General features: G+C 35.9%; 3 protein-coding genes across 9 annotated transcripts; all 3 read left to right on the top strand.

Moving 5' to 3' along the window:
• The first annotated feature begins 946 nt into the window (after positions 1–946).
• Positions 947–3,418, top strand: LOC132183341 (large ribosomal subunit protein eL19z). Its single transcript, XM_059596764.1, has 5 exons — positions 947–1,163; positions 2,022–2,144; positions 2,319–2,632; positions 2,873–2,922; positions 3,129–3,418. Exons 1-5 carry the CDS (start codon positions 1,052–1,054, stop codon positions 3,151–3,153), a joined length of 624 nt encoding a protein of 207 aa, XP_059452747.1. The 5' UTR covers positions 947–1,051; the 3' UTR covers positions 3,154–3,418.
• Positions 3,419–4,526: 1,108 nt separating this feature from the next.
• LOC132167321 (phospholipase D zeta 1) lies at positions 4,527–19,184 on the top strand. 5 transcript variants are annotated; one of them, XM_059578257.1, is made up of 20 exons: positions 4,527–5,044; positions 5,481–5,582; positions 5,702–5,817; positions 5,922–6,063; positions 6,942–7,115; positions 8,693–8,866; positions 10,214–10,456; positions 10,553–10,669; positions 10,776–10,915; positions 11,032–11,181; positions 11,609–11,765; positions 11,850–12,383; positions 13,349–13,459; positions 14,990–15,136; positions 15,218–15,415; positions 15,554–15,655; positions 16,150–16,281; positions 16,398–16,463; positions 18,540–18,601; positions 18,696–19,184. In XM_059578257.1, exons 1-20 carry the CDS (start codon positions 4,814–4,816, stop codon positions 18,943–18,945), a joined length of 3,348 nt encoding a protein of 1,115 aa, XP_059434240.1. In that variant the 5' UTR covers positions 4,527–4,813; the 3' UTR covers positions 18,946–19,184. The 5 variants fall into 5 exon arrangements, with proteins under 5 accessions (XP_059434240.1, XP_059434242.1, XP_059434243.1 ...); XM_059578259.1 differs by lacking the exon at positions 4,527–5,044 and having other exon boundaries at positions 5,501–5,582; positions 5,727–5,817; XM_059578260.1 differs by lacking the exon at positions 4,527–5,044 and having other exon boundaries at positions 5,540–5,601; positions 5,727–5,817.
• Positions 19,185–21,323: 2,139 nt separating this feature from the next.
• Positions 21,324–24,423, top strand: LOC132167194 (probable protein phosphatase 2C 73). Of its 3 annotated transcripts, XM_059578102.1 has the most exons (6): positions 21,324–21,404; positions 22,267–22,533; positions 22,644–22,724; positions 22,884–22,952; positions 23,661–23,778; positions 23,870–24,423. In XM_059578102.1, exons 2-6 carry the CDS (start codon positions 22,312–22,314, stop codon positions 24,271–24,273), a joined length of 894 nt encoding a protein of 297 aa, XP_059434085.1. In that variant the 5' UTR covers positions 21,324–21,404; positions 22,267–22,311; the 3' UTR covers positions 24,274–24,423. The 3 variants fall into 3 exon arrangements, with proteins under 3 accessions (XP_059434085.1, XP_059434083.1, XP_059434084.1); XM_059578100.1 differs by having other exon boundaries at positions 22,644–22,952; XM_059578101.1 differs by having other exon boundaries at positions 21,376–21,404; positions 22,263–22,533; positions 22,644–22,952.
• The last annotated feature ends 3,395 nt before the right edge of the window (positions 24,424–27,818 follow it).

Genomic DNA, 27,818 nt, shown 5'->3' with positions numbered 1-27,818 from the left:
GATGTATCACATCCAATTCCCCGTCTCGCAAGGTCAAAGAATCGCTTTGCCTAACTAGGAAACATTCCAAATATTTAAGAATGGAATCATCCACACCTTCAACAAAATTTGAACGGGAGTCCCCAAATACCAAAGTGACGTGGGAACATAGATGCTATATACGGAGGGGAGACCATTTACTAAGTACGCATTTTCTATACCTTTACTTAGACTCTGTCAATTTACTTCATCTCCTACTCACATTGACTTAAGTATGAGAGGTGCTTATGCTGGAGCTTAGGCAAACATCTCTAACCTTGTCTTCTTTGTTAGCCTTCTTCTAGTACTTGACGTGCGGTTATTGTACAAACACTTTGCTCAAAGTTTGCTTATCTCCCTTCTCATCCTTTGCATATTGATAAAGATGAACAAAAAAATTGTGGGGGACAGAAGATGGTAATTATGTGAGTTAAAACTTGCTAGGTGACAAACAACGATATAGCGCATTTAGGAGTTTTTTTTATTGGTTGACATGTCACTTTTTTTTCTTATTACGTGGATATTATTGTTGCTATGTCAATGATGTGGCATGTCTAGCTTGATGTGTGTCTAATGTAAACTAACCATTTGAATAGAAGAATACACATGTTTACTTTTTATTGGATAGTGAAGGGAGTTATTTGATGACCGTGCACATCTTAAAGAGTAATTCAATAAAGAGAGATGTCATACATTTATCTTTTGTTTATCTTTTATGCAAATTCATTATTGAAACTAAAAGACCTATATGTGAGTCTGACATATTTGATGGTAAATTTGCACAACAAGACAAAAGATGGGCAAACAATGAAAAATAAACATGTATCTTGTTACCATTTTTGACGTTGAGCAAAATCATACCCGACCCGAATTATTACAGGGTTGACCCATTACTTAACTCGCCATTCGCCAATTCATTCGCTTCTGACTCAGCCAAAACCCTAACCCTAAAAAGGTTCTTCCCGTGCTATATAAAAGCCCTTTGTAGATTTCGTTCGCGGAAAGCCCTCCAGTTGCCGAAGAGAGCAAAGCGATGGTGTCGTTGAAGCTCCAGAAGCGGCTTGCCGCGAGCGTGCTCAAGTGCGGCAGAGGCAAGGTCTGGCTTGACCCCAATGAGGTTAACGAAATCTCCATGGCCAATTCCAGTACGTCTCTCTCTCCCTTTCTTTCTTTTCATCTTCAGTTCAGAATTCAAATTAATCCAAAAAAGCATCTTGGAATTCGGATCCTAATCGGGTTTACTTACATGACTATATTAGGGTTGTTAGATTAATGTGCACAGGGCTTATTGGACGTTAAATGCTTGGATACAGTAGTACCCAATAACATGCTATCTTTCTTTCTGTGCTTTGTTTTAGGATCATTTCTTTTTGATCCATTTGAATTGGTCTGTTTGTTTTAGTTGACACCGAATAATACTGATTTTATTTGCTGATGCTTGATGGAGCTATATCAGTGAAGGATCTATTTTAGGTATTAAATTGGCATTACTGATGGAGTTGTGCTCTATGTTTGATTTGTCTCTTTCTTTCTCTATGTAATGTGGTTGTATTACAAAATTTTTTCCCTGAATAGAAAATTACTCTCGGTTATCGTTCTATGATATGATAAATTTAGCAATGAGCTCAGTGAGCAACTTAGGTCTGATACTATGTTGCATTCTTGTTTAACTTATTAGCTTCTATCTCGGTCTATATGATATTCAGTGGATATTGTTCATTGTTCTTTTAAATAATTAATATAATGATTTGCTCCGTACTGAAACCAGTCATTTCTGACTTGGAGTCTTGTTTATTATGTTATATGTTGTGCAGTTTAGTTCTGATTAGGTGTTGTTTTTTTGTTTGAGTTATTAGCTTCTCTCTAGGTCTATGTAATATTTTTGGAATTGGTTAATGTTTGATTAGTGTTGGTAGCTTATACAATCAAAGTGATTAAGGTTTTCTTGTTGCTGGTCTTGGTTGATAGTTGCATCTAATGAAATGAATGAATACCTTGTGCAGGGCAGAACATCAGGAAACTGGTGAAGGATGGTTTTGTTATCAGGAAACCGACAAAGATTCACTCTCGTTCCAGAGCACGCAGAATGAAGGAGGCCAAGAGGAAGGGTCGCCACTCTGGATATGGTACGGTGTATATGAAATTGTAGTATTTGCCTCAGTTCATGTCTTAATTGGTGCCTCATTTTGCAACTGTTTAATTCACTAGAGTGAGTCATGTTTTATAAGGTGTGTAAGGTGTTTAGTTTTTTCCTTAGTCAAGACTTTAGAAACTTAAATGTATTTCTTAAATGTATTCAGGTAAGCGCAAGGGTACCCGGGAGGCAAGGCTGCCAACCAAGATCCTTTGGATGAGGAGAATGCGTGTACTTAGGCGTTTGCTCCGTAAGTACCGAGAATCAAAGAAAATTGATAAGCATATGTATCATGACATGTACATGAAGGTGAAAGGTAATGTCTTTAAGAACAAGCGTGTCCTGATGGAGAGTATTCACAAGTCAAAGGCTGAAAAGGCAAGAGAGAAGACTCTCTCTGATCAGTTTGAGGCTAAGCGTGCTAAGAACAAGGCAAGCAGAGAGAGAAAGTTCGCAAGGAGGGAAGAGCGATTGGCACAGGTAAACATAGAACTCCAAAGACCATTTGAATTTTTATTGGGAAGTAGTTTTTTAATTTTTTGAAACTGGACAATTATGCTGAAGAAGAGCAAAGATTTATTTTTTGAACTGCCACAAGCCCTGATTCAAATCAAGTTGTTCTTGTATTTGTAGAAAAATACAATATTTGCATGCATCCAATGTTCTTGTTTGTTGTATGTGTTGGCAATGAGAGTTAAATTTGTGTCTTGACATTTACAGGGACCTGGAGAGAGGGCACCACCAGCAGCAGCTGCACCACAACCGGCTGAGTAAGGAACATGAGATTTATTTACCAATGATTGTGAAAAAAATTATGGACATGAATTTGGGGTGATCCTGCCTTTGAGAACTTCAATCGTCCATAAATTGGTGCCTGACCCTTGTTAAACTCACAATGGCACTACTGTGCATTTGTAAACTAGATGTATCTCCCAAATTTGACACACTTCTAATTTAATGTATTTCTTTATTGTAGGGGAGCTAAAAAATCAAAGAAGTGAGTGAGACGCATCAATGATGAACGTTGAAGATGAACCCGAATACGGCAAGGGCCCTTGGGATCCTTATTATGACTTTGTTCATCTAAAGCTATTTTAATCTGTTTTGTGGATTCTCTTTTCATTTCAAAGCATTAAATCGTGGAACTCTGTAACCGTTATTTTGTTACCCCCAGAATGTTGGATGATGTGTTTATGACATTGCATACATGTCTTTTTGGGACATGAGAATTTTGAACCACTGAAAGTACAGCTTCATTTTATTTCATTGTTTCGGTTTCCAAATGCGCATATTTTTGAGGTTGCAGTGAGATCTGCCAAGTCATTTTTCAGGAAGCATGAGATCCGGTTGGAGCGGGATCAATATGATAGAGATTCTTACCCAAATGACCCTTAGCATTTGCTGTGGAATGGCATAGGATCTTCTCCATTTTATTCGAGTATCCAATTTGTCTAGAATTTTATGCATTTACTGGTGATCACGATGTTCCATTATTTAAATTTTAAAAGATAATGTTGTTCCATTGTTTAAATTTTTTTTTAAAAAGGTGATAACATTGACATCATGTATATATATCGTTTGATGTACGGACAATGTGTGTTGGAGAGGTTCCAAGCCTTCCAGGACTTGTAAGATTCTGTGGCAGTTTTCATAAATTGTTGGCGTCTCTGCAAGCGATACATTGATTCAGAAAGTTCCCCCCAACATCCTGATTGTCTTTACTGATCAGTCTGATCGTGTACCTATACTCCATTGCAAAAAATCTCCACATTGCCAGTGTACTTATCTCGAACGAGAAGGATACGCTTGACTAATCTCGTGAGAGGTAGGCATCTAAGATCAACGAATGCATTTATCACGCACCCTAAACAATTGTACATCTTTTTTGGCGTCCATCCGAGTTGGAGCTCCCTTTGACATCCACTGGTGTCGGGGACTTCCTAGCAATTACATAGAGAGAGAGAGAGAGAGAGTCGGGAATCATAAAGGGGGAAGGAAGAAAAAAAAAGAAAAACCAGCGCATTAACTTAAAGAATGGAGGAGGCCAGACTCGTTCTCATTTTGATCAACCGTGGTCCGTGGCGTTCTCGTTGATTGGCAGTCTACTTTGACTTTGTCATCCAATAACAGACAAACACGTTCCGACTCAAGGAAAGACAAACTAGCAAGCCCCATTCAAACAACCTCCAGAATCTACTACTAGTAGTTATGTTGCAATTATGTTAAAATACATATTAAATCAATACGGCCACCAACTAAATATTCATCTACTCCTTCAAAGCTCAAAAATGCCGGGTTTTTTTTTTTTTTTTTTTTTTAAAAAAAAAAGCAAAAAAGTGTAGGAGAAAATAAAAGAGTGGGCCATCACATCCTCTTGTGAAATGCGGACCATCCAGAGAGGCAGACACAATATAAGAATCGCGAAATCAAAATCTTACCAGAATTCTCGTTCTTCACCTGGTGCTGTATTTTTTACCCAAAGCGAGCCATTTTCGTCCCCCCTCTCTCTCTCTCTCTCTGACTTGGATCGGGAACCTTCAAAACGATCCTCCACGCAAGTGGATCACCTTCCTTTCTATTTTTTTTATTGTTATTTTATTTTTTTGATCAAACGAAGATTTAAATCGAAGAGCCTTCTCTTTTGTGATTAAGATCAACTAAATGGCATCGGAGCAGTTAATGTCCGGTAATGGGCCTCGGTACTTCCAAATGCAATTAGAGCCGTCGGCGTCCGTATCGTCGTCGTTCCTCTTACACCGTCAAGACCCCGCCGATTTGGCTCGGATTTTCGATGAGCTGCCGGAGGCCACCATTGTCTCGGTCTCTCGCCCCGACGCCAGCGATATCAGCCCCATGCTCCTCTCCTACACCATCGAGTTCCAATACAAACAGGTGCGTGCGATTTCTCTATCCCTAAATGCTTCAAACCTCTTAAACTATCTAAGCTTAGATCCTACTTAGGTGGATTTTGAAATTCCGGGATTGAACATTTTTGTATGTTCGGTAGTGAGATTTGAGTTGTAATTCATAAACTGAATTACGTTCTGCATTTGTTTGGTTGCCCCGAAAACTGAAGGAAAGGAAAGAAAATCTTATACGGATCTCATGTGTTTAATCCTCATGTGGAGTTACGCTGCCGTTTTGAGTTAATTCTAAACCTGGCTTCGACCTATGATTTTTGCTAATCGAAACGAATTCTACTTATACCCATCAATTGAATTTCTTTTATACCTGTTGCTTACAAGTCCGAGCTGTAATTCTTTGTTAGCTAGCTATTTTTTATGGTTTTATTTTTTTGGTGTGCTAATTTCGTGTTTTTATTTACCAGTTCAAGTGGCGCTTAGTGAAGAAAGCTTCTCATGTATTCTATTTGCACTTCAATTTGAAGAAACGTGTATTTATTGAGGAAATTCACGAGAAGCAGGAGCAGGTGCGTGTAACATGAACTTGTAAGCCTGTGGAAACTTGTATTTTGATGTTCTTAGATTTGTTTATTTGATTGAAGGTTTGGGGGTTTGATGTAGTTTTTATTGGAACACTATATTAAAGGTTAAAGAATGGCTTCAAAATCTAGGAATAGGAGACCACCCAGCTATGGTGCAAGGCGATGATGAACATGATGATGAGGCAGTCCCCTTGCATCAAGATGGAAGTGCTAAAAACAGGTGACTACTAATCACACATCTAAACATGTGCTTAGATGGAAAACGGTTTTTTCTGGAGGGCCATAATTTTCATAGCTCTTACAGGTGTGCTTTTTCTTGTCCAGAGATGTTCCATCTAGTGCTGCACTGCCAATTATTCGGCCAGCCCTGGGAAGGCAACATTCCATCTCAGATAGAGCAAAGGTTGCAATGCAAGGGTATTTGAATCACTTTCTTGGGAACCTCGATATTGTTAACTCCCGAGAGGTATGTTTGATGCATGTGCTTTCCAGAGACGGTATCTGCATCATTTTTTGTTCTTTCTTCAGGAAACATGGTTATGTTGGGAGTATGATTGGTGCTTGTGATTTCTTTAAGGATCATTTTCTTTAGTTTCAAACTGTGCCCCTGCTATAGCCTCTTATGTTTATGGGTCAGTAAGAATGTTTAATTTAGATCAAATAGTTATCTCAAGTCTTTATTTTTCCTTGCTTCCACATTATATTTTATTGATTATAAAATCCAATGCTAAATGTGGTGCTTGTGATGTTTGAAAGTTAAGGTTAGAGATCACATTTAAGGGAAAATTCTGGATATTGTAGCATGATTAGTGAAAGGGGAAATTGTTGAGTGTGGTTTGATCAATTGGAGTACTTTTAGGGTGTTAGCACTAGTTTGGCGAGGCTGTGCTGGTCTCTCCTTGGCAATGAGAGGCTATCTCGACCTATCTTACTAGGTGATAATTGTTTAATTGGTTAGTCAACTAAAAGACCTAGCTAGAAGGCTGTGCTGGTCATTCCATGGCAATGAGGGGAATGATTTGACCTATCTTACCAGGTGATACTTTTAAAAGTTCACTTAGTTGATATCTTTTTGGAATGGCGTTCCATGATTATCAACTGGATGTGGTGCGCAAATGCTAGGTTGCATGACATTGAGTTTCTATATGAGCCTTTAACGTCTTTGACAAACCAAAATGATACTAAGATCTCATTTTATGAACACAAATGTGTTGTCTATTTGTTGGTTAGAGTCTTGAACACTTTTAGGTTGGTCTACTGCCATGATTTTACTTTTTGTACACCTTTTACTGTTATCATATTATGATTTCCTATTTTTTGACAATGGATTACTATACACTGTAGGTTTGCAAGTTTTTGGAGGTTTCGAAGTTATCATTCTCACCGGAATATGGTCCTAAGCTGAAGGAAGATTATGTTATGGTGAAACATCTACCAAAAATTCCAAAGGACGATGATGATTCAAGGAAATGTTGTGCATGTCAGTGTTTCGATTGTTGTAATGACAATTGGCAAAAGGTAGTGGAATCCTGTTTCCAGAAGTTGGATTTTTGTTAACTTGGTTGGGTGCAGTTTTGGTTGAACATACACATTTAGTAGTGGTACTTATAAAAAAAGTACACATGTATTACTGATTTGTTACGTTTCGGTAGACTCTGTGTGCATGTACCAATTACAAAAATTGCTTTTTTATTAGGTATAATTCCCTTTTGTGGTATTCCATACCTTGTCTGTTTTTGGTCCAAAGATAAAATTCGTAATGATGGTTGTATTCAATGATTTTTGGAATACAGTTTTTTTCACGGCAGGATTAACTTCATGTTATATGTTTTGGATCTATTTACTTACTTTTGAGGGATATTTAAATTTTCATTTTCAAAATTACAGCAGCAAAACAAATAACTCGTTTTATTCAATATCTCTATGGGGTAAAGATACATAAGTGAAAAAAATAATTAAAAAAATTGTTATTATCTTTATTAACAATGAATAATAATAATGTAAGGATTTCTTTTGTTTTGAAGAAGACTAACCAATTGATAATGATGTGACAAATAAATTAAATCATACATGTTGATAACAACTTTAAGAAATTGTAGTGGATAGTGATTGTTCCCCAGTAAAACATATGAAATAGTGCATCTGTAGAGAACAAAGAACATGAATGATACATTTGCCTTAGGTTTGTATTCTACCTAATGAGAGAAGAAATGACTTTGATCGAGCAGAAGTATAGCTCTAGTGTAATGATGTGCCATTTATACAGTAGCATGTAGCTCACACATCATGGGTGCCACTTTGGCAGGTATCCCAAGGAAATGCAATCTGGTTTTTATTAATGACTATGTGATCTGGCATCCACCTGTTTTGGACAGAAAGCATCCAGTGAAAAAGTTATAGACAGAAACACTTTGAGACATCTAAGCTTTTGTGCATGAAACTGGCAGTTTCCATTATGGGATTTTCCTCAAAGGGGCCTTTTTAATGTTAGGTACACACATAGATTCTTCAATTCTTCCGACTTGGTCGTGTTAGTGAGGCAGCCAATAGAATCTTTTCTATAGCACATATGGATACAAAAACTTGCTCTTTACTCTCAAGGGAACTAAATTCATGCCGGCTTAACTTCCTCTTATTGCTCTCGCTTTGTGCTTTGATTTCTTAGGATTTCACCAAATTGAACTAGAGGTTGTTTTGGGTGGGGGTTGCATCTGATCTGGCTTTTCAGGTTGTATGCCTAATCTTACTGGCTTTCATGTACACGATTGGCTGCTGTATCACATTTGCCTTTATTCTCGATGCATCAGACTACCATATCCTCAAACTGTCTAATTTTTATTAACTTTACACACTTTGATCCTCCTATTTCTTGTTTGTTATTTAATGGATTGTTTAGCTTTAGTATTTGTTAGTTAATGATTATTTGACTTCGAATCTTATATCTGACTGTGAATTGTTGAAATTTAGGATATATTTCATTGCATACTGTATAAGTTGTACAATACTTTGACATCATTTTTTGAATATCTTTACATTAAATTTTCTCTAGTTCAACCCACGTTTCCTTTTTTTATTCTCTATTTAATTGTGTGCAGGTTTGGGCTGTATTGAAACCTGGATTCTTGGCGTTGCTGGAGGATCCTTTTCATACACAACCTCTAGATATAATTGTTTTTGATGTACTACCTCCTTCAGATGGGAATGGAGAGGGTCGAGTATCACTAGCAAAAGAAATGAAGGAACGGAATCCTTTACGCCACGCTTTTAGGGTAAGCACCATTTGGTCTTACTGATGCTTTATATATATATATATTTTTTTTTCTGGCTCAAATTCTTAAAAATTATGATTTAGTTGCTTGAACAGTTTATGAACTTGGGTTCTTGTAATTTTTGTTCTGCAAATATTAGTAAATATGAAGTTTAGGATCTACTAGTATATTGCTTTATACTAATGCAGGGAGGTTAGGCATAATGGTTTATAGTGTCAAAACTGAAAATATGGATATTATTCAACATATAATTAACGAACTGCTCTTCTAGCATGGTATTAAGGTGCCTTGGGAAGCGTTTTGCCCAAGTTTGAATCCTATTGCTGACCCTTTTGGTGGCCACATACAGGGATTTATTCCCTTAATTGCCTACTATACGTGGGATAGGGAGTGCCCATGTGTCTAAGGACTATGTGGGTGTGCTTAAAGAGCATTAGACACTTTGCCTGAAGAAAATGTAAAATAATAATAATAATAATGATAAAAAGAAAAAGAAAAAACAAATGAGTCCTATATATAGTCATGTTCGAAGTAAAATATGATGTAGTAAAGAACATTGCTGAACAAGGGCTTGAGAAGGAAATTTTAAATTCTATAGGTCCATTCAGATTAATGTTTATTTCTTCAAAGTTGAGCCTGTGGTTTAAGCTTAGAAAATTATGATAGGCAACAATTTTGACTCCTAGGACGTACAAAAAATTTGATTCTCTTTTTTGATTTTATTTCAAAGCCTTTAGGAACCTTATTTGTGAAGAGTGAACCTTTTATTTGAACTCTAAGTGTGTAACAATCAAGGGAAAGCGTTAGCGACATCTATATTATCACTTCAAAATGACTAGTCAAGTTACAATTTGAGCTCCATGGAATCACTTATAAAGCTTAGTCCCACCTACTTAGCACTCATAAGCACCTTTATAATTCTGCTATCACTCCAAAAGGACTAGTCAAGTTACAATTGGAGATCCTTAGAATTATTTATAAAGTTTAGTCTCATCTAGTAAAAAACCCAATATGAGACTTAGCACTCATAATGACCTTTATAATTCCTCCACTCATTGTAGGACTAACTCTTTGAGGTGTCTAGTGCGAAAATAAAACAATTCATCTCTCTATGAAGTCTGTCAAAACAATTAAATTTGAACTCCACATGTCAATTTTAGGCATTTAACTGAACTACACAGCATAGAAATGAGACACAAAGTACTGTTGGTTAGATTTTGTTGTATCTGCCTGGACTCTTGCCTTTTATGTTACTTCTTTGATTTTGCTAATTATCGGTGGAAGATATTATCTGTCTAGTCTGCAAATCTAGAGAATATCTACGTAACAAATACTTGAAAATTTCAGGTGACTTGTGGAAGCCGGAGCATTAGGATAAGAGCTAAGAGTAGTGCTAAAGTTAAAGACTGGGTTGCTGCAATTAATGATGCTGGACTAAGGCCTCCTGAAGGCTGGTGTCATCCTCACCGCTTTGGCTCTTTTGCTCCTCCAAGGGGTTTGAGTGAAGATGGTAGTCAGGCTCAGTGGTTTGTAGATGGTCGAGCTGCTTTTGAAGCTATTGCTTCTTCTATTGAGGACGCAAAATCAGAGGTCTGTTCCTTTCAGCCTCAGCACACAATATTCATTGCTAATCCATGATTATCTTTGGTCTTAAGATTCTGTTCATTGATTGGAAGTTTCATGCAGATATTTATTTGTGGCTGGTGGCTGTGCCCAGAACTGTATCTACGCCGTTCTTTTCATGCTCATGCTTCATCCAGGCTTGAGGCTTTACTGGAAGCAAAAGCTAAGCAAGGGGTTCAGGTACTCATAAAGCCGTTAACTGCTTTATAGCTTTTATACTTCACTGGATCATATGTAATCACTGCTAACTTATGAGTGCTAATTGTAATATATCTTACAAATGCAGATTTATATTCTACTCTACAAAGAGGTTGCGCTTGCTTTGAAAATCAACAGCGTTCATAGCAAGAGAAAGCTTCTTAGCATTCATGAAAATGTGAGGGTACTGCGTTATCCTGACCACTTCTCTTCTGGTGTTTACTTATGGTATGCAATTTAATTTCAAATTCTTCCGGAATTTGTAGATTTTAATGTTTTAGTAAGAATTTCGAACTATATTAGACTTTTTGCAGTTTCTGATATTGATTCCTGGTTATATACAGGTCACACCATGAAAAGCTTGTCATTGTAGATTATCAGATATGCTTTATTGGAGGACTTGATTTATGCTTTGGTCGTTATGACACATCTGAACACAAAGTGGGTGATTTCCCGCCTTCAATATGGCCTGGGAAGGACTATTATAACCCAAGGTAAGTCTATTCTGCTCACTATACCATATCCTATGTTGGATTGTTTGATGGAGAATTGTTAGAACATAGAGTGATTACATTTTGTGTTATGTATTTGGTGACTTATGAACTCTTGTCAAAACATTCTACTTGTTCAGTTGATAGACTTCAAGTTGTATTAAAAGGATTGTTGAATGTTTATGTTTAGTTCTTGTAGGGAGATTTATTTTATTACTTCAACCGTAAACTAGATACTCTAGGTCATGTTTCTTTTAATATATATTTTCTTATGGTAGTAGCTGGCTGGATTCTGCTTTAAAAATCACTCAGATAGTTATTAGTTGGTGAGAATGGCTATTTGTTTAGCCAAGTGCAAGTTGGTTTGAGCATTATCCTTACGCTTTTTGGATATTCTCTAATGATTTTTTTTTTCTTTGCATTTGGTCAGGGAATCTGAACCAAATTCATGGGAAGATACAATGAAAGATGAGTTAGATCGTGAAAAATATCCTCGAATGCCTTGGCATGATGTCCATTGTGCTCTTTGGGGGCCTCCTTGTCGTGACATAGCTAGGCACTTTGTTCAGCGCTGGAACTATGCAAAGGTCACTCTTTTGTTGCAATTGATATAGTTATAATGTCTAGATTATGATAACATTATGATCTTAATTTGAGTATCCTTCCTTCAGAGAAATAAGGCTCCCTATGAGCAAGCAATCCCACTACTTATGCCTCAGCAGCACATGGTTATTCCGCATTACATGGGGAGAAGCAGAGAGATGCAGGTTGAGAGTATGAACGTTCAGCATTATAAGGACTTTAGAGGGCAGGATTCCTTTTCTGCAAGATCATCATTACAAGATATCCCACTTCTCTTACCTCAAGAAGCTGATGGGCCGGATGCTCCTAGTGGAGAACCAAAATTACATGGCCTGGACTTCCCTACTGATCACCTTGATCAGCCGAGCAGGGTTAACAATGGTCTTTCTTTCTCTTTCCGGAAGTCCAAAATTGAACCAGTAGGTCCAGATACACCACTGAAGGGCTTTGTAGATGACTTTGAATCCTTGGATAATCGTGGGAAACTGCTTTCAGATAGGCTGGCACAGCCTGCCATGAAATGTTCAGATCCAGAGTGGTGGGAAACTCAAGAACGGGGTTATCAGGATGGATTTGCAGATGAATCTGGTCAAGTTGGTCCTCGTGCTTCATGCTATTGTCAGGTAGACTGTTACTCTTAAGAAACTTCCAGAGTTATCATATTGTCTGCCAAATATCAGCAACCTGCCCTGATACCTCTAGTAGTATCACTGACTTCCTGAAATTTATTTTAATTTTCGGTAGCTTATTTGCTCCTTCCATGCCAAAGTGGCTTCCTTTCTATTTTAGTCCATCCCGTAATGACTGTCAATTTCAAATAAGTTAATGGCATTGATTGCACTTCCCTAAGTTGCCTTTGTATTGTACATTAGTTTCGACAATGAAGACATTTTCTTATATAAGAATATAAATTGTCCCCAACGTTTTGACAATAATAGTCAAACAAAAGTAAGGGTGATATTGGAAAGACATGGTTCAGTTTTCAAGTGTGAACTTCCTTCATGCCGTTTTTATTTACTTATCTGTTTCTCCTCTTTATAAGAATCCAGTACTAATTGTTGAGAGAAATGATTGAAGCTGGGAGATAAGGGTATTTGGAAGCTGTCAAGAAATTTGACCAGTTACTAGCAAGATATATTTTCTGAAAACTCAAGAGAAGTAAATGGGGGGAGGGGGGAGGAAGGAGTGGAAGTTATTGATGTATCTTAAATTTCAAGAGGTTTGTTATAGTTTGATGAGAGTATTTTAAATGTCTATTTGTTTCTTATAGTTTGATGAGAGTATTTTAAATGTCTATTTGTTTCTTATAGTTTGATGAGAGTATTTTATGCTTGTTTTGCATTTTTGATTGTGATGTTGGACTCCCTAGTCTGTCATTTTTAAGAGAAATAATAGATTGCAATGATTTCATTATTTTTTAACCATCTCTATAGTAAATGGATGAATCCACCATTGAATTTGTGTAGGGTTTGCATGAGTTCATAAATCTAATAGTTGATCTATTAAATTTGTAAAAAAAAGATGATTGAAACATGGTTTAGATATGGTTGTGTGACATGCCTCCATTTTTAATTCCCTTTAATTTCAGGTCATTAGAAGTGTCAGTCAGTGGTCTGCTGGAACAAGCCAAACTGAAGAGAGCATTCATAGTGCTTATTGCTCAGTTATCGAGAAAGCAGAACATTTTATTTACATTGAGGTATATTCTTTAATAAAATTTTCATTACGCTTGGGGGTGCTTTATGCTTTTGATAAAATAATCATTACTTATAAAAAAGAAAGTTTTGAGGATTGTGAAAGGACAATGCAAGATCTTATTTCTTTTTTCTTCTACACTCTTTATCTTTGGGCAATGGCTTTTGCATTCCCGTTTGTGCTTGATTTTTATGATTTCCTCATTTTTTTTTCTCTTTCTAGCTAGGTGTTTTCTCCTGTATACTTCTTGTGTACTTGTGCCGCCTTACGCTTTACATAGACATCTTGATTACTTATATATATATATATATAAGCATAACTGTTGAATTTGCTTAGAAACTACTGCACAAGTCAAACACTACAAATTGGTCAATTAGTATTTTGGTCTCATTCGTCATGGTGATGGCTCTTACTTTTTGAAGATGGCCCATTCAGATTGATGAAACTGTACATTAGATGCTATAGAAAGTATGAATGTGGCTATCAATTCCACGGGATACCTAGCAGCCCCTTGAACAGGCCTTTGTTTTATTTTCTTTTTAAAAGTACATGCATATTGCTCCAATGTGCTTAGAGCATCCTGGCCTTGCTGGGGGTCATGGACTTCATGTCCTTTTGATGCGCTCTTTCTACCTTCCAGTTTTACATTAAAAGTTAGGTCCCTTTGTCTCAGCCTGAGAGTAATAGATAAATTTCTTTTCCTTATTCTGCACCCTGCTCAAGGAGTTGGGAAGATGGGTTGTCATGTTGGCTTGAGGGTGTTTGGCTAATCTAGCTGGTCTATGCTGCTCAAGTCACAACCATCTCAGCTTACTTCTCGTAGCTGGATGCCTAACTTGCACATTTCCAAACAGACTCAATACACTCCCACTTCTTTCTTTCAGTTTAAGTTGTGGTCTTTCTGAAGATTCTTTTTTCAGTTAAAACTATCCTACTAGCATTGTCTTTCTGGTCACTCAACTGCCACAATCCACACGTATGTATCCAAGAAAGATGATAGTTTAAAATTCTTTTTTTCAATGTACTTGAAGAGTAAAGTACTGTATAAAACGGTTGAAGTGGATGAGACTAATAAAGAAACTGGAAATTGAAATATTACATGAATCTGTGTAAAACCTTTGAAGTTTTAGTTAAAAAGGAAGCTAAGTGAGGCTGTTTCTCGATAAACTATAGCAGTGCCTTAATGACATTTGGACCATATAAATTGAGTTTTGGAAAGCCACATAGGAATTGGAGTAGGCAGAGAAGATAAAGTAAATGCATGCTTACTCATATTGTTGGGCTTTTATCAAGGGTGCAGAATGATTTATGCTTATGAGCCATTTGGACAGGCTTGGGATATATTGATAAAAAAACCTTGACGATTTTCTTAACTGTCAGTGTGCTGGTTACCCTTATACAAGACCTCTTTTTGAGTTGTAAATCCATTATGTTGTTTAGTGTGCTGATTGTCGTGCTTAGTATTGAGAATCTCGCTAAAATTCGATTATGTGTTTCATTTTCCTGACCAAAATTCTCGGCAACTTGTTCCCAGAATCAATTTTTCATATCAGGTCTCTCGGGAGATGAGATAATACATAATCGCGTGCTAGAAGCATTATACCGGCGTATTATGCGAGCATACAATGATAAGAAGTGTTTTAGAGTCATAATCGTCATACCACTACTACCGGGTTTCCAGGTTCTATTTTGTTGTCAATATCCTTCAAATCTGAAAGTTGATTGAGCTGTCATATTTTTATACTGAATTTTGTTTTAACAGGGGGGTGTGGATGATGGGGGTGCAGCATCTGTGAGAGCCATAATGCATTGGCAGTATCGAACCATTTGCAGAGGACAAAACTCGATATTGCATAATCTCTATGATCTTCTTGGTCCTAAAACACATGATTACATTTCTTTCTATGGCCTCAGAGCTTATGGTAAACTCTTCGATGGTGGTCCTGTGGCCTCCAGTCAGGTATTGTCTTACACCATTTCTTTTATCAATGCACCTTACCACTTTTGTTAGCATACTTCCATTTATCTTTCTCACTCACTTGCAATTCTCTTTCCTCCAGTGTATCAGTGTTCCATCATACTCCTTTTGTTGCTGCAGGTATATGTGCACAGTAAAATTATGATTGCCGATGATTGTGTAGCATTAATTGGATCGGCTAATATTAATGATAGGAGTTTGCTTGGGTCAAGAGATTCCGAGGTACCACTCCTGCTCAATGACTTCTCTATGTAGTTTTGTTCAATTTTCTGTTGGTGGTTCTAAACCTCAAAGCTAGAGCATGTCTATCCAATCAAGAATTCATGCTATCACTTATCAAAAAAAAAAAAAAGGGAATTCATGCTATCTGCCTCAGTTTGAAAAAAATTGTCTTTTGTGGGGATTATATTTGAGGAAATGCGTAGCTGTTTTACTATAAAACATAATAAATCTCAAACCTGTAAGTCATAGTGACAGTGTGTCATATCAGCAATAAAAGCTTTGTTTCATGCACAGGCAACACTCTCAGACTTATCAGCACTGCCAGTTTTAACCTATCAGCCATCTAAATAATCCCTCTCCTTTAGGCTATCATGGATAGATGTGCTATGTTATGTCAATCTTTTAAACTTTTGATATGATTGTACGTTCTATATGCTTATTTGCATTGCTTTTGGAGTAGCTCCCCCTTAAAGGTTCTCAAAAATTTGTTTCAGATTGGTGTACTTATCGAGGACAAAGAACCGGTTGATTCATTTATGGGAGGAAAACCATGGAAAGCTGGAAAATTTTCTCTCACTCTTCGTCTGACATTGTGGTCTGAACACCTTGGTCTTCACTCAGGAGAGGTTGGTGATTCTAGTTGCTTTCATTCCTTCCAGTGTGATGCTGAAAGAATACATTATCTTCTTTGAATAGCTTAGGTAATTTATCTGATATTAATTCTTCATATCTCTTTCCTCAGATCGATCAAATAATTGACCCTGTTGTTGATTCAACTTACAAGGATATTTGGATGGCAACTGCAAAGGTGAGAAAAAGTTTCTAGAAAAAGTATGAAAAAGAAAAATTTCGTATGGAAATCTAAGACTAATCCTAGTGACCATCACATTATATTATTGAGCATTTGTAGAAGTAATAAGAATTTGAAAATTCTAGGCTCCTTGAAGAACCATATAAGACAAATGTATTTTTAACCCCAAGGGGTTGACTTAAGTGGTAAGTCATTTGGCCCTGATCAGGTCTAAGGTTCGACCCTCCTTAAGTTCAAGCAATTCCATGGGGCCACGCACGCAGGCGAAAGCCTGAGCTTTACTCGACCTGTGTGAAGGGAGTGCTTTTATCTGGGTTATAAAAAAATTAAAAAAAAAAAAAAAAAAAAGATTTTCACAAATTTATAGCCTAGACATGAAACACATACTTATATATCGCCAGCATGTGGGAAACAATGATTGTGTGCACGATTTTTTCTTTTCTTTTTTTATAAGAAGATAGTCATAAGGCATATTATTTTCCTCTAATAGCATTATATATACGCATTAAAAGGAATATACCAATTGGTTAAGGGTCTTAAATGGGCTTTTTCTGTGAATTGAGGCTACAGGTTGAAGAGTATAAGTCTGGCTGAGGTAGAATATGTTCTATCAAGTTTAGAATACATTTGTGGTGAGATGTTTATATAAAGAGGATAACTTCTATAGGGACCTGGTGTATGTGCTCTCCAACAGCAACCAGCCAAATCAACTTGTAATACCAAAACCCATTAGGAAAAACCCTAGATGATCTCTTCTATTCTCTTAAGAGAAACCCATCCATGTAGCCATCTGAAGCCCCATTCCCCTTTTAAGAGAATCAAAGCCACCACCTACGTTCTTCCACTGAATGCAACGGCACAGCTGAAGCCCATCCAATAGATGCAACATCACAAATCCATTGAGCACAACACATATTCAGTTTCTGATTCAAAGCTCGTTGGGGAAGACAGTGAGAAAATCTTATCATCAAAATGCTCGTCTAGGAATTGATATACTATTAGTTTGATAAAATCTACAGGAATTGATTTTATCATCAAAACGCTAACTGATACCTACAAGAAATGATAAACTGATAAACTTCGATAAAACGCTCGTCGAGGAATTGGTTTCACAAAGTCTTGTAATCTCCAACATACACAGAACAAAAACTTACGAAAAATTGTAAGGCAGCAGTAAAACCCACATGAAACAAAATGAGAGGGGAAGAAAACTCGGTAAAAGGAAAACAAAAGATATGCGTCTAATCAGCTCAAAAACCACGAAAATTTGTAAAAAATCCAACTTTTTATTTGATAGATTCCTCATTTTGGGTTAATGTACACTTCTGAACTAATAAGAAGGGGAACAGAAAGCGTTCAGAGACACAAAGAGATCAATGATATTAGAAAAGCGAGAAACAAAGAAAGTCCAAGAAATTTTAGGATTTACGGGTGTTGGAGCAACGACGGAGGAACTGGGGCAGCATTTGACAGAGGAGGCAGTGGGGTTCGATTTCCTTGAATGGGGGAATTGGGGATTTTGTTGATAGCTTGAAGAGAAAACCTTAACATCTCTAGTGTTTTTGTCTTAATCACTTGTGGTGTTTCATGCTTAGGTTTCTATTTCCTATTAGAGGGCACAAATTACCTGGTTTATGCTAGATCCATATTAGAAGTTATTCTCTTATTTGAATGCTAAAATGGCAGGGTTAAGAAAGGGTAAGAAAACGGAACACTCTTTCTTGGAGATTATAATATGCCGTGTTAAAAGCTTAAGTTGATAAAAATAGATGAATTTAATTATTTAATTTATATTCTACATTCCTCCATAATAAGTGAGAGCTAACACGTGGAATATTTAATTTAAATGGGTGGAGAATGACGGATTTAAGATTTGATCTTAGGACCTTTGACTTTGATACCATGTTAAATCACAATTTATCTCAAAAGCATAATTTGATAAGAAGAGATGAATTTAATCATTTAATTTATATTTTAATATGCCAATTATATTTGCTAGCTTTAGTTTTTTGCATTTGTCCAATACTTATGTTCTTGAAGTAATAACTATTTATTGGTATGGTATTTTGACAGACAAATACGGCCATTTACCAAGATGTATTTTCTTGCATACCTAATGATCTGATACATACAAGGTATAATGCAGTTCTTAATCTTCCCTCTCGTCTCTTTGTTTTGCTCACTGTGCTAACTACTACTTCCATTTCCCCCAAATATGATGATATGCAGAGTTGCACTCAGACAAAGCGTGGCCTTCTGGAAGGAGAAAGTTGGCCATTCTACCATCGATTTAGGAATAGCACCTGAGAAGTTAGAATCCTATCAAAATGGAGATATCAAGAAAATAGATCCCATGGATAGATTAGAGGCGGTGAGGGGGCATCTTGTTTCTTTCCCTCTTGATTTCATGTTAAAAGAAGATTTGAGACCTGTGTTCAATGAGAGCGAGTATTATGCATCGGCTCAAGTTTTTCATTAGGTATAACTTGCAGAGCATAGCGAAGGCCACACTGATTTCTTCGAGGGGGATTGTATGTCTGTTAGTATTTACTTATTTATTTTTAACTTTATACAACAAAACCTCAGAGAGAGAGAGAGAGAGAGAGTAGGGCTACTTCACCTTGCATGGTAGCCTCTTACAGAATGTATTTATGATTAATTATTGTTGTATAGAATTTATATATAGCAATGTTTCTTTTCTTTTATAGATATCTCCTTTCTCGTATCTTGAAGTTCTGTTTCTTTGTATTCCTACATCTTTTTATTATATTTCCTTTATGGTCAACCATATAAATTGCCAACAGTCATATCGCAAAAATAAAATTAGTAATGTGTTTGAACTATGGCCGTACAAGCAGTGATGGTAGCAGTTTGGAGTAACAGTTGGTTAGCGGTTATTTATCTCAAATCGCACTGTGGTAATTGCCTATTAGATTACAGGCCTATTTTAGTGTTTTGTCCCTTTTTTTTAGGGCATGTTTTAGGCGGTTTTGGGCATGTTTTAGTGTTTTGGTATGAAACCTATATCAAAACGAGATTGTTATGGTATTAAACACCAAAACATTGTTTTGCTATACGATTATACATATAAGGGTAGAGTGTTAGCTTTTATTAATCACCTCTGTCTATCTGACTACCGCAAATCGTACTGCTTTGGGTGGTTAGTTAGGAAAAGCCACTGCTAACTGCACCGCCATAGGCGGTTAGAGGTTAATGATGGTTATTAATGGTTAATAACTTTCTATATGCATAGTTGAAAGTTTTGTATTGAAGTAAGTGCAAATTTTTAAAAGCTGATTTGGCCATGATTACTGTTGCCCACAAGTTTTATGCTTCTAATTAGCTTATAATTTACTTCTCAAAGTCATTATTTAAGGTACAATCATACTATATCGCTTAATCAAAACTTCAGATAAGCTTTTCAATGAAGTTGTTAGGATAGCTGAGCAAACTATACTAACGGCACAAAAAGGTATACGTACATGGTTTCTGTGTAACCAAAAAAAAAAAATTCTTGCTTTCTTTAAAAAAAAAAAAAAGTCACCATGTAAAAAGCGTGTGCTGATTTCGAAGTTTTTCAAAGTAGGATCCGGTTTACATGCTGTTATTTTAATAACAGCATGTATGCTGTAGTTGAATCAACGGTCAAGATTGAATTTTAAAATTGACTTACTTTTAGAAGCATTTAATAGGAGAGAGAAAATGAAAAAAGATTTTAAAAAATTTAATCTTGACTGTTGATTAAACTACAGCATATATGTTGTTATTTTAATAACAGCATGTAAGCCAAATCCTTCAAAGCATGAAGGCTTAGGATTAGACGAGTTTGAGTTGTTTCTATTTGCCATAGCTTTACCATGCTGGATTTTGACTTCCAAATTCTGGTTGAAGAAGAAGCAGCACCATGGAATTTGTAAGTTGTATGATTATGTTCGCTTTATTTAGTCCCTGCCCACCGTTATCACACCCCTTTTTTTATCACACTCTGAACAGAGTAATGAATGCTGTGGATGATATCAGCATCAGTAACGACGACTTGGAATACACTACTTGCAACTTGCAACTTGCAACCCTAGCCCACAATATTCTTTTCTGTATTTTTCATTTCCTAATCCCCAAAATCTTGCTATTGTCTTTACATTCTTTTGATTCAGCAACCAGAATCTAGCACGCATATCCTTTTCCCTCCTATATTTTAACCTCATCGATCAGGTCCATATATAATAATAGTCAAAGTCATCTTTCTTTTGCTGAGCTTTGATATCCATGGTCCACCAAAACAAGTGCCTGATCATGAGTAGCCTCGAATTTAGATCCTTCGTGGGTACTCAACCTCATTCGCTGGAACATTTGGTCCCTTTTTAAAAAAATAAAAAAAAAAATAAAACTTATCTACGGTTGAGTGTGATACGTAGTAGTTGCGAGGCAACATATAAATTAGGGGTAGTTGAGGAGGAAAAATGTAATTAATCCTATTGTTAATTAACTATTCAAGAAGATATACATATTTAATCGCAATCTATTGCATCCATGAAAATATCATATTTAATTGCAAGTGCTATAGTTATTTTCTATGTATAATAACACCGACATTCTTAAACAACAGTTTGATTACCTCATGATAACCCCTCCCCCATGATAATGCTCCAAATGCATGTCTATCTGTTTGGTTTCTTGGACTAAACTAATTAAAAGCACCCGAGCAAAATTTTCTGTGAAAATGTCCAAAGTACCCTTCACTCGTTATTACATGGATGGTCAAACCAAAGGCATCACAGTAATTTCACGCCAACTTACAGTAGCCAACTAGCCATAAAGGTATCCTGTTACGTACGTAAAAGTAAGCCTTGCAAGTTGAAGAAAACAAGAATGCTGTGTAATCCATCTTTATAAGCCTCTCGGTGGAGTTTTCCGGCAGGAGTTTCAGATTTCAGGCAGGTAACTGATCGTTAATTTTCTCGTACAAAACCGGTGAAGAAACAAGGTTTTGAATACTTGTCTCTTATTCTTCTATAGTTGGGTTTTCTAAGAAATATTGATTTTTTTGTTTTGTTTTTTGTTTTGTTTTTTTTTTTTTTTTTCTATCTCTCTCTGTTTTCTCTTTTGAGTGAATCTAGAGTATTTTGTTGAGTTGTACGTGTTTGTTGTTTATTGGATACAAAATCAATGCGATAGTTGCCTACGTTTGTTTTGTTTTCTTGGCAAGCAAAGAATGGTAGTTTCAAAGCCTTCGACTCTTGTTTGGTTGCTGAGAAAATTTTGGAAATAATAAAAAGTTTCTATTGAAATGGGTTTTAGATAATTCTATATGTTTTATTTGGTTGCTTTGAAGAACATACGAAATATATTGAACTTGCACTTTAGAATTTTTTTTTCGTTCTAATTTTTAAATTATAATCCGGAGATGGGATAGTCACATCTATACAATACATTAGCTCCCATAATAAACACATTAAGCTTGAATACTCCCTCTATATATAAACACTCACACACATATATACATGTATTATGTATATATATTTGGTTGCTAAGAGATAAAATGAAAAGGAAGCTGACTTTATAATCTTGTGTTTTCTACTTCTGAGATATATATATATATCATACGTATGATATATAAAACTAACAAATTCCAAAGTTATTTATGAGGTCTAGAGGCCAATATATATATATATATATATATATATATATGCAAACAAAGATAAGAAAAGTTTTAATATCCATTCTTTTTTTCATTTTCTTTGCAATCAAATGGAGTTGTAATTATCAAAAAAAATTAACAAATCTATTGTAAAGCAGCCAGTCTCAGTGTGCTTGTGGGTATAATTGGAGTACTACTGTGGAGGCGATGGTGCTTTTCCCATCCCTTCTTGATGCGTGGACAAAAACTGAATCAATTGATGTTGGAAAGGAAACTGCAAAAACATTGGCAAAGGAAGCCAGGAAGAATGATCAGTTGATTTTAAGTTCTTCAGCCACTGTCAAGTCCAAAAAATCTGACAACTATGTGTCAGTGTGCTCTAAAAGAGGCCAGAAGGGGATTAATCAGGATTGCTTAATTGTTTGGGAGGTATGTAATGTTATATATATAGCAGACGTTTGAAAATTTGAGCTAATTTCTTTAATTTGTTCCTTAATTTCTGATTAATTTGTCAGCATGCATGGTTTGGTTGTTGTTAGGAGTTTGGATGCCAACAAGACATGATGTTTTGTGGCATTTTCGATGGGCATGGGCCATGGGGACACCTTGTAGCAAAAAGGGTGAGGAAATCATTGCCTGCTTCTTTACTGTGCAATTGGCAAGAAACTATATCTTCAACCTCACTTGACCTGGATTTTCAAATGGAAGTGGATAGAAATCTTCGTAGGCTTGATATATGGAAGCAATCCTACTTGAAAACTTATGCTGCTGTTGACCAGGAGCTTAAGCATCATCCCGGAATTGATTCTTTTCGTAGTGGTACTACAGCTCTCACAATTGTTAAACAGGTGATTGGAAATTTCCTGCTACATGATGATTTCTGTTGGTTGTCAAGATCTTGATTAATTGGGAAATTTAGTTATAATTCTCTATTTCAATTTACTCTTTGGGTTTTTAAATTCAACAATTCCGTCCTTTAGTTTTTTCATGTTTTCTAAATCACTCGTTTCGTTGTCAGTAGGGGCGGAACCGCCTTATGTCTTTTCCTTTTTTTTTGCCAATGGGCCAAGAAGTTACTGAATTTGGTCAATCTATTGGCTCATTTTCATTTCTCTAATTGCATTATGTTGACTGTATTGGGTTGTTTGTGGGATTCCCTACCTCCTCCTGCATTTTGTGTTTTAACGAGATTTTATCCCAAAAAAAGGGTTCATATTTGCGGAATCAGATCCTCTTTATTTCAAATAAAATTGAGAGAAGCCAATTAAGCAAAAATGGTGGAACAAAATTGTCCCAATTTTAAAAGATGAGGACAATTCTCCTGTATTTTGTGTTTTAACGAGATTTTATCCCAAAAAAGAAAAGGGTTCATACTAGCATAAGCGGATCCTTGGAGCCGATTAGGCAAAAGGGTAGGACAAAATTATCCCAATTTTAAAAAATGAAAACAATTTTGTCCTAATTTTTTACACTTTTTTGCTTAAATGGCTCTTCTCCACGGAGAAGGATCCATTTTGGATATTAGCTTGTATTATTTACTTTTTAATTGTATTCAGGGTGAACAACTTGTCATAGCAAATGTTGGCGATTCTCGGGCTGTGCTGGCGACGACTTCTGATGATGGCCATTTGGTACCACTTCAGCTTACCATCGACTTTAAGCCCAATTTACCTCGTTAGCTCTCTCTCTCTCTCTCTCTCTGTGTATATATATATATTTGTGTGTATTTACAGTAGTCCATCCCATGCATGTACTTTGGTGGCAGAGGAGGCAGAGAGAATAGCAGAGTCGAAAGGACGAGTGTTTAGTTTTGAGGATGAGCCTGGGGTGTACAGGATGTGGAGGCAGAGGCACAATGGGGAGACACCAGCTGGGCTAGCTTTGTCGAGAGCCTTGGGGGACTTCTGCCTAAAGGACTTCGGTCTTATTTCTGTGCCGGATGTGACGCAAAGGGAGATAAGTAAGAGAGATAAATTTGTGATTTTGGCAACAGATGGTGTATGGGACGTTGTTTCCAACCAAGAAGCTCTGCAGATTGTTTCTTCCACAGCAGATAGGGAAAAATCAGCTAAAAGGCTGGTAGAGTTTGCTGTTGGAGCATGGAAACAGAAGAAACGAGGCTTTGCCATGGATGACATCTCAGCTATTTGCCTCTTCTTTCACACTTGAACCTCTCTCAACCAATCCACCCCCATCACTACGAAAAGCTGGCCAATTGCTTATTGCCATTGCCATTGCCTTCAAGTTGTAATTAAGCTTGTTGTATAATATATATGTACATGTAAACCACTTGTTTGTGTGCTATGAGAAATATTATGAGTACCAAATTGATGTGAAGCTCATTTATTTGCGTTAATAATATTCCTCTTGATTAATTATTTTGATCATTTACATACAATGAATGAGCTCGGCAATAGTTTAATACCCATCTTTTGGTAAAAGATTCAGTACCCATATAAACTTAGACCATTGGTCCCCTTATTGTGAAGCATGTTGTAACAACCTCAATTTTTGTGTTAGGGTTAATGGTAGACTTGGTTCAAATAAATGGGCTTAGAGTAAGTGCATATCCGTTTTGAGATGATATCATGTTAGAGCATAGTCTTAATATAAAGAGAAATATTACTCTTCACGCTTATTTTACATTGGCTGACATGCCGTGTTTTTAAGTGGCTTTATATGTCAACTACTTAAAACATGCTAGGTCAACTTGTATGAAATTAGTATGATAAATAGATGTAAACAGTAACATTACTTTGATATAAATTAATTATAAGTAAAATGAATAATTTAAATTTAAGACTTTATTTTGAATGACATATTTCATTAAATGGATTGATTAGTAAAACTAATAGCACAAGAAGAAAATTTTATTTTATATTTACTTGATTTCATAAATGAAAATTTTGAATGCACATTCCTAACCCTAATTGCTCTTGCCGCCCGTATATATATATAATTTTTTTTTTTTTTTCCTACAATTCAACATTTGAATAAAGGACTTAAAAATGTATGTAGTAAATGGAATGGATTGGGAATTAAAATTAAGACAAAAAATCTGTCACAAAATCTCCTAGCTAGGTGGTTGGCCATAATATAGCACACATTACAATTAATTGATTTCAAATTTCCGTTTTCCATTCTTACACCTATTAATCGAAGGCCATGATTTTTGAGATTAATCATCTTCACCCTTGGATTTGCCACCTAACCTATCATTGTTTGAGACAAGTAAAACAAAAATTCTATAACTTACTACTACTCGCGCCTATTGGGTTATGTTTCATCAAATAATTAAGGTCTAACTTCATTTTAGATCCCTGAATTACTACGCTATTTGATAAATCCCCCAAACTTCAAAACCTCTTAATTTGAACCATTGAACTTTCAATTGCAATCAATTTAAACCCCTTTGTCAGATTTTAAACGTTAAAAGTGTGACAATGATGTTTATACCCTTGACTTTTTTTATAAAATTTCAAATTTACCCTTAATTCTAAATTAAAAAATAAATAAAGTTAAAAAAAAAATCCAGGAAGTTAACGGTTAAATATGATAGAGGGGTTTAAATTGACTGCAATTAAAAGTTCATGAGTCCAAATTTAGAGGTTTTAAATTTTGTGAGCTTCTTAAATCACGTGATAATTTAGGAGTCTAAAGTGAAGTTACCCCAATAATTAATTAATTTTTTTTTTCTCTCTCTCTCAATTAACCTCGTTGCAATTTAGCCCTAAATTTGAGGGGAAAAAAAAAAACCAAAAACCCTATGCACCTAACCAATCGGCCGACCCCCTTATACTCTACATCTCCCATTTTCTCTCAATTCTCGTCTTCTCTCACTTTCTCTCCAAGAACCCTAAATCTAAACACACACACAAAAAAAAAAAATCATCTTCTCTTTTTCTTTCTCAATAATTTCGACCAATCATCTTCTCCTTCATCATTGTTTGGTTGCAAAGACACCAAGGGGTTGTTCCTTTTTCCCCAACCCAAATTTCAGTGAGGTATATATATGATTCTCTCTTTTCAATTTTCTTTACACTTTCAATATATAACATGTTTGGGATTAGACACGTACATGTGATCACGCAGAAACTCATTTCTTGACCATTTTATTTCATATGCTCTATGTTGAGAAAATTTATTTCACATGAAATAATAAAATGTTAGACGCATGCATGTAGCATCACCGTTTATAAGTTTCTGTCAGATTTTATGTTCTTTAAAGATGAGTACCATTACATTGAAATATCTTTTTAATTTTCCTTCGTAATAGTTTCATAAACGAAAAAGTGAACAAACACACACGATTTTATCGTTTGTTGTCCGCCCCTCAACATCCCATATCTACAAAGGTTCAAAGATGGGTTTTCTTTAAAGCTCGATCTACTTTCCTCCGGTTGATCCAGGTCCCCACGCGCCAGTCTACCGTCCTCTTACCTCCCCGCCACCACCTTTCATTTCGCCTTCAGATGTTCATGTGCCTATGCGTGTTCCCTATGCGCCGATCCATGTGTTGGTCAATGGGATTCTCCTGTCATTTCTCCACTATCTCCTCCGCCGATATTCTAGTGTTTTTAATCATAATCACTCTATTGACTTGTTAATACCTATTGAACCTCGCCGATATTCCAAAATCAAGGTTAGGTTCCCATCATAGGTGAGTTCACTTTATAGACCTTAACCCCATTCTCTTAGATGTTTTATAAATCATATCCATTAATTGCAAGGGTTTTCGTTAACAGGTCTGCCAAGTTTTGAATTGATTTCACATATCCAACTGTGATTACTCCATTATTGAGTAATTCTCACACATAATTGTCTTAGGCTAATATGCTTTGATTAATTGTTATACATCTTACTTGTTTCTACTCACAAGTTTGTTTCACTATCACAATAAATCGACATAGCGGGAAATGAATTTGTCCAAAGTGGTATGTTCACCAACAAATTCTTAAGCCATTTCAATTGGATCATGCCATTACAAGAATAGCCATTTCCCACTAACATCCCATTCTTGGATAAAATAAATTTATCTGATTCCACACAAACTTGAAACCTCTCTTATTCAAAAGATCATTGGAAATTAGATTCTTTGTCATGTTAGGAACATGAAGTACATTCATAAGAGTCAACACTTTTCTAGAGTGGGCTCTGGAATATTCTCTGAATCATCCTTAAGAATGTATGCGAGTTTCAGTAATGAAAAAGACGAACAAAGTCTTGGTTCATCACTTTAGTTGATGACAACGCCTCCATAACACAAAATATGTTCTAAATTGTTGTAAAATTATGAAATAAAGTAGGAAAAATAATAAAGGCAAAAATGAAATAATAACATTTGGACTTCAAGGCTCGATCACAACGGCAATATCTGTAGAACATATTTTTTTCCCTTTGCAAGAGTTAAAGGGTTTTGACAAAATTGCTCTCAGGATACAACGAAGCCCAAATGTTATTCTAGATTAGCACTTTCTAAAGTAACAAGAAAACACTCTCATGGAGATAATTGTAGGAGAGAGACAAGAGAGAAGCTATAGTTGTATGTCCATAAGCTACTGTTACAAAAAAATATAGCTTATGATGATACCATTAATAGAAACACAACAATAGCTTCTTTCTTGTCTCTTACAATTTTTATTTTTGTGTAATTATCTCCAATAGGGTGTTTTTTCTTCTTACTCTTTAAAGTGTTAATCTATAGTAACATTTGG

Source organism: Corylus avellana, chromosome ca1, assembly GCF_901000735.1.
Source record: "Corylus avellana chromosome ca1, CavTom2PMs-1.0".
Taxonomy (NCBI): Eukaryota; Viridiplantae; Streptophyta; class Magnoliopsida; order Fagales; family Betulaceae; genus Corylus; species Corylus avellana.
This window is presented reverse-complemented; position numbering and strand designations above follow the sequence as displayed.

Coding starts and splice junctions, on each gene's coding strand:
- LOC132167194 (XM_059578100.1), top strand. CDS start 22,312: ATGGTGCTTTTCCCATCCCTTCTTGATGCGTGGACAAAAACTGAATCA. Junction 22,534..22,643: donor ATTGCTTAATTGTTTGGGAG/GTATGTAATGTT, acceptor GGTTGTTGTTAG/GAGTTTGGATGCCAACAAGA. Junction 23,779..23,869: donor CTTTAAGCCCAATTTACCTC/GTTAGCTCTCTC, acceptor CTTTGGTGGCAG/AGGAGGCAGAGAGAATAGCA.
- LOC132183341 (XM_059596764.1), top strand. CDS start 1,052: ATGGTGTCGTTGAAGCTCCAGAAGCGGCTTGCCGCGAGCGTGCTCAAG. Junction 2,633..2,872: donor GGGAAGAGCGATTGGCACAG/GTAAACATAGAA, acceptor TGACATTTACAG/GGACCTGGAGAGAGGGCACC. Junction 2,923..3,128: donor GCTGCACCACAACCGGCTGA/GTAAGGAACATG, acceptor TCTTTATTGTAG/GGGAGCTAAAAAATCAAAGA.
- LOC132167321 (XM_059578257.1), top strand. CDS start 4,814: ATGGCATCGGAGCAGTTAATGTCCGGTAATGGGCCTCGGTACTTCCAA. Junction 11,766..11,849: donor AGCGCTGGAACTATGCAAAG/GTCACTCTTTTG, acceptor TCCTTCCTTCAG/AGAAATAAGGCTCCCTATGA. Junction 13,460..14,989: donor AACATTTTATTTACATTGAG/GTATATTCTTTA, acceptor ACTTGTTCCCAG/AATCAATTTTTCATATCAGG.